The 13,660-nt window shown below is 31.1% G+C and overlaps 2 protein-coding genes across 8 annotated transcripts in view; one reads left to right on the forward strand and one right to left on the reverse strand.

Annotated features, from left to right (window-relative positions):
• The first annotated feature begins 3,853 nt into the window (after positions 1–3,853).
• Positions 3,854–7,788, forward strand: LOC113517252 (uncharacterized). 6 transcript variants are annotated; one of them, XM_026901878.3, is made up of 5 exons: positions 3,910–3,987; positions 4,094–4,296; positions 6,050–6,202; positions 7,054–7,276; positions 7,412–7,788. In XM_026901878.3, the coding sequence occupies exons 2-5, from the start codon at positions 4,168–4,170 to the stop codon at positions 7,762–7,764; spliced, it is 858 nt and encodes a 285-aa protein (XP_026757679.1). In that variant the 5' UTR covers positions 3,910–3,987; positions 4,094–4,167; the 3' UTR covers positions 7,765–7,788. The 6 variants fall into 6 exon arrangements, with proteins under 6 accessions (XP_026757680.1, XP_026757679.1, XP_026757678.1 ...); XM_026901877.3 differs by having other exon boundaries at positions 3,911–3,987; positions 4,094–4,314; XM_031912531.2 differs by lacking the exon at positions 4,094–4,296 and adding an exon at positions 4,805–5,047 and having other exon boundaries at positions 3,944–3,978.
• A 1,853-nt stretch (positions 7,789–9,641) lies between these two features.
• LOC113517548 (protein sidekick) overlaps positions 9,642–13,660 on the reverse strand; it is a 61,626-nt gene continuing 57,607 nt past the window's right edge. For both annotated transcript variants that reach the window (XM_026902250.3, XM_031912512.2), the window contains 2 exons: positions 13,190–13,512; positions 9,642–12,259 (listed from right to left, as the gene is read on the reverse strand). In XM_026902250.3, the coding sequence (XP_026758051.2) occupies positions 12,017–12,259; positions 13,190–13,512 (566 nt within the window). In that variant the 3' untranslated portion in view covers positions 9,642–12,016. The remainder of the gene's footprint in view (positions 12,260–13,189; positions 13,513–13,660) is intronic.

Genomic DNA, 13,660 nt, shown 5'->3' on the forward strand with positions numbered 1-13,660 from the left:
TAGACATATAATACGTACGATAATGTGAATAAAAATATATTTTAAGGGTTAAACTGGACTAAGTACAGTTTAACCCCGCTAAGACACAAGCTTGCGCATTTACCGCTAAAAAACCCTATTTGCTGTGGCTCCACATTTCCAAGACATGTCTCTTAACATCTCTACATGTGATGTACAGTTCCGTGGCCACTACACACACAAACTCGGTGTGTTTAATTAATTAATAGAGCAAAGCATTATCTCACGCCGGATCAGTTATTAATGCTCTGCAAATCGCTAATCCGGCCCCACATGAAATATTGCTGTCACATATGGGCGGAAGCACCTAACTACCAGCTTGAACCCTTCAACTCGTTGCAACGACGAGCTATGAGAATGGTCGATGATCCCAGGCTTATAAGCGGTTTTGAACCCTTAAGTCTCAGGAGAAATTTTACATCACTCTGCGTGTTCTACCGCTTGTACAACGGATTGTGCTCAGAGGATTTGTTAAATATGATGCCCACGGCCACTTTCTACCATCGTATGGCTTGCCACCGACATGCAGTTCATCCTCATATCCTAAAGCCTAAATAGTCGCGTACAGCGCGGTTTCAGAGATGTTTTCTCCCACGAACACTCAGGCTATGGAATGAGCCGAGGGGTTCTTCAAAAGGGGGTAAAGAGATTTCTTCAGGATCGGCAACGCGCGCGTAATATCTCTGGTAATGCAGGTGTTCATAGGCTACGGTAACTATTTACCATCAGGTGAGCTGTATGAAAATTAAATACAAATTCATACATATAAAAATAAACATACATATGTACAAAAATAAAAAAATAAAAAGAATGTGAGTATATGGTAATCAGATACAAATTATAAATTTGCCAACTTGTTCAGATAGAAGTTTTTAACATTTAAAATTTTATAGGGATTGTATACTTAGTAGAGGTTGATAGACTATTTCATAGTTGAACATCTTGCATAGTAAATTATTTATGATAAAAGCTTTTTAAATGTACTTCAGCTAGAAGCTCCCAAACAACCTCAGATTAAGATAAAGAATCGTATATAGAAAGTCAAACTGTTCCTAAAAAGTAAACTCCTAGAACTCCTACTAGAAAGTAAACTCCTTTCTGAAACAGGGAATTATGATCATATTTTCTAACAGCGAAAATAAACCTGATAAAATCGTTTTGGGATAGTGCAATTTTGATAGTTGCAAGCAAAAAATTATGCATTCTTAGCAATGAGCTAATGGATCCGATAACTTTCCTACAGAACGTTTCAATTTGTGGCGGCCTAGTTAGAGAACTGTAAATGATCATATCTAGGTCTTTCACTGATGCACTGAAAGGGATTACTAACTAATTTTGATTGGTCTACCTTTTGGGTAAGTTTAGGACTACCTGCTAGTAAGACTTGTGATTTTAGACGGATTTACTCTTTTGTTAACCGATACAAAGTTTTGTGGCTTTCATCATCATCTCAGTAGTTTAAGTTAGGATTATATCTTTATTTTTAAACGAGATAAAGTACAAACAATTATTTCGACATGTCCAATAATTATTATATATTTTTAACAGATTTAAAAAAAGAGGTTATGATCCATTGTACATTTTGTTATATACGTCCACCGATTTCTCTGTCAATTGGAGATCAATTTTAAAAATTCTGGTGGTCCCATTGTCACCAAGTTAAAATCTGATGATGGGATCCTAGGGAGATTTGAGGGCAACCCATAAATTTTATTACGATGTTTCAATTTTTTTCAAAATTTATTTAGATATTTGTATCTAATATTGCTGAGCTGATAATGAAAGCCATAATTTTTCAATGGTTAGCAGTTAGAGGATATTTTTTTAAATACTATGGGCACGTAAATTGTTATATTCCCTTAAGTTATTCAGATGAGCTGATAATGGAAAGTTTAACTCCTTAACGATTAGGAGTTGGGAGATTATTTCTTGTATATTATAAACACGTTTCTTAGGCTCTTTCAAGTTATTTGAGTGATCACTGAGAGTCATCATTTCGTCAATGTGGAGGCTAAAGAGAACGAGAACAATAATTATAATAAATACAACTTAACAGTATACTTTCGTTATGTCCATGGTACTGCTTATGTTTATAGGCGACGGTTAGCACTTTTCATCAGGTGGGCGGTCAGCTTATTTGCCATTCTAAGTTGCACAAAAAGAAACTTAAATGAATAACGAAATGTAATTCTAATAAAATATTTAAATATTTTTGTTAAGGCTTAAAGACCAATCCTTAAACAACTGTGAGAAACCGTAAAATTATTAACAATAATGTAACGCCTTATTGCATTAATTGACATCGAGTTCAAAGATTTTGTCCTCTAAAGAAAATTCAGGCAGTGTGTTCTGCAGTGGCCAGCAACTGAGGCATTGATGGACGAACGTGCAAATATGGGCTGAGGCGTAGCCGAGGCACACATACGTAAGTCCATCAATGCCTAGTTGTGGCCAAGGCTTGTATAGTACTTCTCTCAAACAATGCGCGGAAATCAAAAACACAATTTTACTTTTTAAGTTCAATGACGAATAATGAACAATAATAATTTTTCACGCGCTATAATGTTCCTTTGTTGTTTTTCAATAAACAGCTTTCTATTTGCAAGCCAGTTCGAAATTTAAATAAAACTTTTTATTAGTTACCTCCTTAATAGCCATGTTTTGAAGTAAAAGGTGATTCCATTTTTAAATTACAGGACAGATATGAGTTTACATAGTAATTTATCTGGCCGCAAAACACGACAGAAATGGATTTTCATATAACTTTTGCCGGCCGCTGCCCGCATGTATCTGGCCAGTACCTACGGCAATTTTGATTTATCTCGAAGAAGATTGGCAAGATAATGTTCACATTTCCAAGCATGTTTGAGAACTGTAGGCACTACTAGTAATTAGTAATTTGTGATATAAGCATTATATAATCAATTGTCGAGAAATTTGTTATATGGGCAGTTTTTTTTGTCATAACTAAGTTGATCACGTTACCGCGCATTTTATACGATAATATAATTTATTTATAGTATATGTATTTATGTAACATTTTATTATGTATCTTAATATTTTATTTAACTGTATATTTGTTTATGTATACTAAATATTAATAGTTGTAGCACTTCAGCTGCCCGCTAGCAACATGTTTTCTAACTGCATTGGGTTGACTGGAAGAGATCTCTGTCAGAGATAAGTCCACCCTTGCTCACAATATTTATAAATGCATTAACATTGTAATTTACAAGTGCAATAAAGAATATATATAATTCTTGGTAATTTCATGATAATATACCCTTTCCGACTAACCTTGTCTATTCTGGTCACTGCTCATGAAACAATTTTTTTTTTAATTAATTAGGATTTTATACAGGTAAGGTAAAAACAGGCACACTGATATATAGTGGACATATATAGACATTAGATATTTTTTAAATGTTGTTTAAAATTTTTAAGTTTGTAAAATAAACTTATGGCTTATTACACTTTTTGGGATACTGTAAGTGTAATGAGCAATTTATCAATAAAGAAATAAATAAATTGCAGTCCATTTATTAAGCTTAGTTAATTCTCACGGAAACAAAAATTCAATGTACAGACTTACAGTATTTTGTTATAAATACTGGATTTAATCAATTATTAACTGTTAACAAAACGTGTTCATTAGTAAATTTTTATTGGCAATATGCATAGAACAATGTATATAATGGTATAGAAAAATGTATATAAATGTAAATAGAATAGAAAACACCATCACCATCTTAAAATAATTAAAATGGTGATGGTGATTGCATAATTGTAGACAGCGACTAATCCATAGATTATTATTATATACTGAGGCAACACCATCTTATGTCAGTAATAGGTATGTACACTGTATAGTGCAAAGATTGTTTTTAGTTATAATGTCTTTAGACATACTTTCTGTAATCTGTGGTATAGTGAACTAGAGAAAAAAATATTTTTTATTAGGTACCTAATTGAAGTTTGTTTATTCCAGACAAATTATCTTTTTGAAGACTAGGCAGCATGGTCTCCGACCTTAGCCTGTTCCAAACGGAACAAACGTACTAAAAAAAAAAAAAAATGAAGTTTGTCTTTTTAGTGTACCCATTAAATTAGGTTTAAATATAGTCGTCTATTCTTTCATTACATTTTAAAATGATGTATCGCATGAAGAATATCATAAAATATGACGATCAGCTGTCATTGCCTAAATGCATGTATCGCATAAAAAATCCAAACGATGCTTTACAAGCAGACGATTGTGATATTAATATCAGTGACCAGGTTATCAAGCTTCTTAAGGTTTACTTTACAATATTTAAATGTTATTCTCTAAAATATAATATTCTCTGTTTTAATCAGTCCTTTATTCCTGAGAAATGCGATCCCGTCCTAATTTTTTTATGCCTTTTTCATTTGACACGATCTTATGCCAGATGGATAGCTGCATTCCCCTATATCTACAACTTCTTCGCTACTTGAACGGCTTCTTGGTTTTTTTACCTGACCTGTCACTATGCTTTTCCAGGTTGTCATTGCTTCTTTATTTATTTCATATTTTTTATGTTATTTCTACATAATACATATATTAACTACTCCATAAAATTGATACAACCATGTGGTTCATAATAAATCTTGCCTTGTCCAATTAAATAGTTGGGTAACCTGGTTTTGCTACTTTCATATTTGTCTTCTATCTGATAACATAAAAGTTATCATTTATTTATACTTTAAATACTGAGATAATCTTTACTAATTTTATAAATGTAAAAGTGAGTCTGTTACCTCTTAGTGTTTTAGAAGTTTAACTAAACATGAAATAATATTGTGTGATGGAGAAGGACACAAGTTATTAATTATTCTGTTCAATCAATATGTCTCAGTCACACAGGTGAAGTCGCGGGTAAAAGCTAGTCTTTTAAAAAATAAGTGTTGAAATGGTATAAAATAGTTTTACTTATAAATAGATAAGTATAATATCTCTCCCTATCCAAACATTATAAATCTCAAGATTTGTTGAACTGTTGTGATTTAGGTAGGTAGATCTAACAAATTCACTTTCAAGTTTATAATGTTATTAGTATATTATAATTATGCTAAATTTTATAACAAATCTTTGTTGAACTTTTATTTCAATATTTTTTTGTACTAAGAATGGTAAATAACACAGTATTCCTGCAAGTGAGAGTGAGAATGTAGTTTATAGATATTGTGCTATCCTTTGTGGATTGATACCTCTGGGAGTACTAAGCATTAGAATGTTATCTATCACATTTTAGTGAACTCTACATTTTCATATAATAATATAATAAATGAATGCACTAGTTATTCTATAATTTTAATTAATGAATAATAAAAAAATCACACATTATAACTGTATACAGTAATGTGTTGAGGTGTCATCTGATGTTTATTAAAGCTTTATTAATTATTGCAGACATTAAATACATGAGCTATATTAATGGGAACACTATTGTGCATATGTTTTATTTAATATAGTATATGATTGTATATATAGTATATGATGTAATTGAGACATAAAGAACTGAAATTTTTAAAAGAGTAACTGTCCTGTTTTAGTTGTATCAATAATTAATAATTACATTTTCTCATTGAGATAAGGGACACTCACTCCCAAACTAACTTCAATAGATTGAAATCATAAAATGTATACCCAAAAACAAGTGTGCATAATGAAATATGTAGAAGTGTTATAGTTTGGGACATTGGAGAAGGACAGGCTACTTTTTATCTTGAAAATTCAAAAATGGTAAAATGGGATGGAAGTTTGTATGGGAAATCAATTATTTCTCAAGTAAAATAATATAAATTCATCATAATTATATTTTTGGTAAAAAATAATATTTCTGTGTTTTGGAGATACTAATTCTACTCAGGCAAAGTTGCAGGTATCAGCTAGTCTCTTATAAATGTTTCTAAATTGTTTGATGTTATATATTAATGAATTCATTTAACTCTAGTAGTAATACTCTTTCATTCAACTGTTATACTTCATTCATTATTTCTCTCATTACAGGCACAGATTCCAAACAAGAAAATGGCTGAATTGGAAAAGCGACAAGATCTGCTGCTAAAAAAACTGGATATACTCTATGATAGAATTAAAACTATTAGTGCATATTGCAACTATAATGGACAAGATGGTAAAATAAGAAAGAAGCAGGATCCTGTGAGTTGCTATTAAATTAATTTTTTATGTGTAGTTAGATGCTGTCTTCATGTCAATATTAAGTGCAGTTTCAAGATTCATTAAATATATTGATAGTGCTTAGATGTTATGCCCACCACATATATCTTTGTTATGTACATGAAATTAAAGTGTTAAATATGTTTATATACCATTATCATAATTTCTGTTGTTATTTATCAACTGTTTAAAACAGACCTATAAAGACTGGTATAAGGAATGATCCTGATCTAGCTATGTATATTGCAACAATTCAAGTTGTTGTTCTACCTAATGGGAATTATCTTGCAAATGCAGCATAGGATACCTTGAATGGGAATGTTACTTTCCCATTGGTTGTTGGTTTTTCAACCTATTAATCAGTCTATTTCTATTTTACTTTGCTTTTGCATTAAGTTTATCTGTAGCTTTAATGCCATGGTCAAATTACATTAGATATATTTTTATATTTAAGTCGTCCAGCTATTATTCTTGTTTATAATAATTACAAAATTTTTATTAGGATACCCATGATATACCTAGCTTAATATATTTATATATAAAGCCATTTTTACTAATATTATACATGTAAAAGTGAGTTTGTTACCTCTTTGGACCATATATGCACTCGTTATAAAATTTTGTGTTTATGTACATACCCAGTGAGATGGGTAAAAGCTAGTATGTTTTCAGAACCAAATTTTCCACACCTAGCTTCCCATAGCCTGGTTTTTCTTAGTGTTTTTGAAATCCAGTGATATGGGGGAAAAACAGCTGTCTTTGTAACAAAACCAATTTATATATTGTTTTCATATTTAATTATTTATATATTTTTTCCTATTTATTATTTTCAGATACAACCAGAAGAAATTGTTTTGGTTATCAGTCCTGATAATTTACCTTGGTATTTGAAATTAATACTTGCACAATCCAATATTGCTCTTAGAATTACATGGCACATTCATTCATCTGTGCCTAATGAAAAAGTCCCAAAAATAACAGGATTTGTAAAAAATTTGCAAATACAGAGATTTTTAAATAATACTAACATTACTGTAAGGCTGATATTCAAATGTGGTAAGTTTTACCTTCTTTAATTTTCATTACCAGATTTTAAAATGTCTGTTAATCCATATGTAGAAAGAATATAGAGATTAATTGCATGTATCAAGTAATACTAATAAAGCATATTCTATATTTTTTTTTATTTAGTTTCAGCTGATACTGAATTGAAATTATCACCTTTGGCCGTGCCAATAATTGGAAATGTGAATGTACTGAGATATTTGTCATTGGTTTTCCCATCTGTTGTACTTTATGACTATGAAGATCATATTGTGGATGGACTTCTAGACATTTGTCATACATTAGAAAGGACTCCAGAAAAGAACAGAGAGACTCTAATTATCAGATTATTTTCACAGTGTAAAAATTGGATATATAAAGATGAATGTTCAATTATTGATCTAGCTACATATAATATTGTTAGGCAATGGAAAAATATTCCAAAATCAGTGCCAAAATTGTGGTATGAAAACTGCAATAAACTTTGCTCGTCTTTGTAAAATAAAAGATGTATAACAACTGAATAGTATTTTAAATGTACATAAAATAATATTTTCCCTTTAATTATGTATCAGAATTCGATCTTTAGTAACATTGTCAATTCGAGTATCAGTTTTGTTTTTCAAAATGAGTTTGATTCCTATTCAGGTAATAGATTAGTTCTACAAATAGTATTTAATGATGTATCAGTATATTTTATATATCAGAACATTTAACAATAATTTTAGTATAAAAAGTTTTATTTTATCTTAGGATGGCAACCAAGTTGACATTTCAATTGGAAATTATTGATAGATGTCACTACATTTTAGAAGCATAGTATTAAGGATAACTACCAGAGGGAGACTTTGTACAAAAGTCGATTGCTTGGGTACCTCTGTCCCATTCGTGTTTCAACCGTGAAGCAGTTGTGTTTGCATGGCTGTGTTTCGGTTTGAAGGGTGGGATATGGCGTGAATTTACTGGGTACAGAGGAATAACACCTAAGTCCTCAGGAATGGCAACGCATGGGGGGTATCATGGGCGAAACAGTATACTCTGTTATGTCCACGGTACTGCTCATGTGTATAGGCGACGGTTACCACTTTCCATCAGGTGGGCCGTCAGCTTGTTTGCCATTCTAAGTTCTATAAAAAAAAAAAAAAAAAAAACTAATTTTATTCTATAAAGACACCTACTTCAATCGTGGCAGAACCAGTTTATTTGATTTTAAAACTTAACTACTGAACCAATTATGATTAAATTTCTTGTAGACTATTTTTAAAATATATCGTTTCAAATAAAAAAAGAAATATATGTTTATAAATGATATAATTCTGAGGTAACAAACAACCGACTTTAGAACATCCTTTTTTTAGGTCGGTTAATAAACACAAATATAATTGAAATTGTTCCATACACATACGTTTTACATACCAGATTATGGAACTTCTATTGTCAAAATAGTCAATTTTCGGTTTAATCGTGTAGTCTAGACGTTCAAAGACATTGGGGTTGAATCTGCCATTTGTCTTAACCTATCTTTAAAATTAAAATTCAATTTGATACAACAGCGAAATCTTTATTCTAAAGGCCAATATGAACTAAGTTTAAATTATTATTATTAAAGTTTAAATTGTTATAATTTTCGTTTATGATGGTCCATAAATCAGTAATTTTGCTAAACTATCAAAATATAAGGTTAAGAGATAAATTTATAGAGATGGCGCCTCAGAATCAACATTATTAAAGTTTGAAATTCAAATGAACCGTTTGGGCCATACTCGAACGTTCGCCACAAGTCTTTTGTGGACGGGAGAAAAGGAATTGTTAGTATGGGGATCGAAACTGTTCCATTAAAAGCAATATGGCCGTCAGGTCCACCTCTACGCGGTTTCCCCTGGATATCATGTTGGTTAATTCTTGTGGAATTCGTAACGATAGAATATAACTAATTTGCTTTCATCCTTATCTTTCATCTCACTGGTGTTTCGTTAGCATATATCGATAGATCAGGCGGGGTTACCATAACATTATCTTAAAAGAAAGTTTCTTGTGAGCATATTTTTTAGTCTCATATGCCTTCTCCTTGTATTTACTAGGTGATCTAAAAGTACTCTTTTGTATTAATAATCAATATAATTAAAAAAAATATTGGAATATTAAAAATAAATAATTAAATAATTATTCCCAAAGAGGGTTGACTTTAGGCAGGTAACTGGTCATAAAGCTAAAAGATAAAACTTTATGTAATATGAATAAAAATATATTACGCCCAACTCAAATAATTGGAATAAGAGTAGGAAGATGAGTAATTAACAAGAATAAATGACGGAAATTGTAAGAAGTATATTTTTAATGCCAAATCAAAAAGGAATACGTAAAATGAAACTTGTTATTTACAGGTATAATATTGTTTATTTAAATTATGTAAAAAACTTTATCTATAATGTTTAGAAGTACACACAGATGATTCTAGTCTGCTTTTTTATAAATGGCACCTTTTTGTTCTTTTTTTTTGACAATATTTTAACAACATCTATTATCGTCTCGGTCATACAATACAATCCATTATAATATAAATACAATTGCATTTTTAAATTAAAATTTTATTATATCACTTTTCATTTTCTTTATAATGTACTATGTGTGGTAAGTTTGTAGGCTTATATGAAGGAGTGACTTTTGTGGCTTATCCCAAGTAATACCAGTACATAATCTTTATATTTATAAATTGGAATGTCAGTCATGAAACAGTGCATTTTTATATTACGTAGTTTTATGGGTAAATACATCTACAACTTTTCTGCCTTATTTTAATCTAAATAGAAAAGAAAATCTCATTTTGTTTTCTACTTGTCCCTAATTGATAATTACTACATAGAATGTCGATAAAGATCTTATGGAATATGCAAAGGAAAAATACTGAAGACTTTTATATAATAAAATGGAATTTAGTGTATAACGAAAATATTTATTTACAAATTGATTAATGTGCATCCTGGTCATTGTAAATTAAAAACTTATTTCAATATCTCAATAATAATAACTATTATTATTATATATCATTGTAGTGTGTTTAAGGAATCAACACTCGACGTCACGGGTAATTTAGTTTGAAGATTGTTTCATTATTATTGAATGAAGTATTATTATATGTATTGCCTAATACAATATAAACCTAATTAACAAATAACAGTAGATACTTAATTACATAAGTAAGTAGGTACGTAACATAAATTCAGGATAGTACCTGTACTTTAAGTAAATCACAAGATATATGTCTAAGTAATGTCATTATGATGTAATATAAAATGTTTCACTAATTTTACCTTTATATCTGTGATTGAAAAAGTAAACTTATTTATATGTATATTTCTGGTTCTTGTACAGCCTGGAGTTTGTTAATAAGGCGGAATAAATATAAGATATTAATGGCACTGATAGAATATTCAAATTAATTAATGTACCATATTAGCTTCCAGGCCTAGTAGTACTTAAGTAGAAGGTAAGTCTATGGATAAAGTTATAAAAGTTCTGTCTTGTTTTCATAATTAAAATCATCCGAGCGATTTGAAGGCACTGTAGTGCATAAACATTTTAAATTATGCTAAGAATTATTACTGAAATGCAATAGATGAAGAATAAAGTGTTTAATTATGGCGAATCACATTATAATTTTATTAAGTATAATAAATCGGTGATCCAAAGCGTTTTTAACTATTCTCCAGTAGTTACTTTTATAATAAAGTAGTTATATTTTATAATAAAACTGAAGAGACAGAATTAGTTTAATGTAATTGCGTTTCACCGTCTGTGGGTGTAATTGTGTGGCACTATTATTATTGTTATAATAGTAGGTACCCTCATAATATATGAAATAATCGCAATGTGAAGGCAGCGGTCTTCGATTGTAAACGATCTAAGCAGATAAACAGAATACTAAAAACATAAATATATGTATAGTAGTACAAGTATATTAATCAATAATGGTGTACAAATATCCAGATTCTTATAATATTAAGATTCGCATCTTGTTATAGCATAATACGATCACAGTTTTATTTTTAAATATTGTGCCAATTTTATGAATAAAATGCATGTGTTTGCATTATGAAAAATTTTAAAACTATTTACATCTATAAATCTGATTTTTACTATAACTATCAGTCAATTGTATATTATAACAATAAAACATCGTAAAATTGTCATAAAATAAGCTTCAAACTTATAATCAAGAGCTTAAATAAAATGGCTAAATATTTTATCAATACTGATTGATATTATTTGTATGGTATTTAAAAAATAATGATAAGGATTATTGATTATGCGCATATTAAGTACTAACATGAATAAGCGCATTTATAGTTTGAAAAATTAATATTAAAAGTTTACGTAATGTTGAGTACATTTTGGTGGAACATAAGTTTAACTTACAGTAAAGCTAATATTATACTAAGCATAAGAGCTGCCATATAAACTATATTTACCAACTGTACGTCTTAATATAAACAATTAACGAGATCTGAAAATTTAAAAACGTGAAGCTACCAACATTGGTCGTAGTAACGTCTTATATCAACAGTTACTCTGAAAACAAACATGAATATGTATGATGTTTTATTATTCATGTATATTTATAACTAGTTATATGATACGTAATCGTAAAGCTTGTCAAGTGATATGTACATTCGAAATATGAAATAAATAAAGAGGAATGGGCAGTGAGAATTACATATGCAATAAACCCGCGGGCGCGGCGGAGGGCTCGTGTCATACGAATGAAGAGAAGCCGGGCAGCGGCGCCCGCGAGCGCGCCATATTATTCATCACGATCTGACCGCCGTTGAGGCTCACCACTGCGCTGCCTTCTGGTTCCGAGTCCGTGTAACTAGAGTACTGTCGGAACGGCCGTTGTCGCTTCCACGACTGTCGCAACGTGTCGTTTACGTTCGCGTAATGATTCACGAAAGAGTGTGGTTCCGATTTCACGCTCTCGTTTTCGCTTTCCGAATTCTGGAAACAAATATTAATGCTTTACACTGGTTGCATATATTTTTTTTAATTAAAACATCTAAGATTTTATATCATGCATTAAGCAAAATTTTAATTAATATTTTTTTTAAGTGTTGATTATTAATACTAAAATAATATTAGCTATATATCATGAGATTTTAATTTTAGTTGAAAAAATGTAATAGAATATGTAAAATACGAAACCTAAGTAACTTAAATAATAACTAATACACAAGACAGAAGAACGAAGACAGAATGAAATTATTAATGTATATTGCTTTATGTACAAGTGGGCATAATAGTACAAAATGTATGTATTTTTTATAAAATTTAACCACACGACTAAAAATATGTTACCGATGTCGATACGGTTATTTATTCAATCGTGTGGTTTATCAGAAAATAATACAGCACTTACTACAAAGAGTGCTCAGTCTGGATGAAAGCGTGACGAAAATGAAAACTTTAGCAGATATGATTTCTCATTCAGATATTTACCGTCACAGGATCCGATCGAAAGTAGTCAGGGAAAAAATAAGGATCGAATTTAGTGACGGGCACGAGCGACGTGAACACAGACATTGATTTAAATAGATGTCGCATTGCATGTATTTAGCGTGCCATTTTTTTGGCCTATTTGGACTCGAACTAGACTTCGATTCGGAGTTTCTACTAGAAATTTTAAATTTAGGCCTATTAGGAATTATACCACATAAGCATGTGGTATTTTCAAGACGGGTTACCTAATGGAAACCTTTTTAAATAATTAAATAAGTTAATTGCTAATGCAAATAGCATTTGTTAACATCTTAAGTGAGTTCAAAATATAGGACACATTTAGTTTTTACGATTGAGATACTTGCGTCGTCTATATTCATCAATATCTGTGGTTATGTAAGTTTACACGACGCTTATTTTAATTGTGATCACCTGTGAGTCGGAAGAGCTCATCTCGGAGGGTTTTTCAGTGAGTGAGGAATCGTCGGGGTTCTCGTCGTAGCCACGGAGGCTCTCCTCATCACTGTGGTAGGCGACGGAGGCAGGCGAGGGTCGCGGCGGTGACTTGGCTAGCGCGGCGCCAGTCGCTTTGCCGCGTCGCAGCGTGCCACCAACGCCGCCGCCGCCGCCACCTCCGCCCAGTACGCCGGTGCTCGCCACAGAATTCTGCCGCGATCGGTACATATCCATCGCCAACGAGCCCCGTTCGTCTGTCTCGCCGGCAAGTGATTCTTCCAGAGTTTTCTGTGCTTCTTCTGCAAATTGTAAAATAGTATTTTTTACTTACAAGTATAATAAACGTCAACTATCTCGTTTCAATAAAGGCTAACAGTATAATTGATGGGGAATAGTAACTGTCATCTATGGAATATACATAAAATATGGGGGCTATTAGCCCAGGAC

Source organism: Galleria mellonella, unplaced genomic scaffold (assembly GCF_026898425.1).
Source record: "Galleria mellonella isolate WM207_F2 unplaced genomic scaffold, CSIRO_AGI_GalMel_v1 utg223, whole genome shotgun sequence".
NCBI lineage: Eukaryota > Metazoa > Arthropoda > Insecta > Lepidoptera > Pyralidae > Galleria > Galleria mellonella.

Coding starts and splice junctions, on each gene's coding strand:
- LOC113517252 (XM_026901877.3), top strand. CDS start 4,168: ATGATGTATCGCATGAAGAATATCATAAAATATGACGATCAGCTGTCA. Junction 6,203..7,053: donor TAAGAAAGAAGCAGGATCCT/GTGAGTTGCTAT, acceptor TATTATTTTCAG/ATACAACCAGAAGAAATTGT. Junction 7,277..7,411: donor AAGGCTGATATTCAAATGTG/GTAAGTTTTACC, acceptor TTTTTTATTTAG/TTTCAGCTGATACTGAATTG.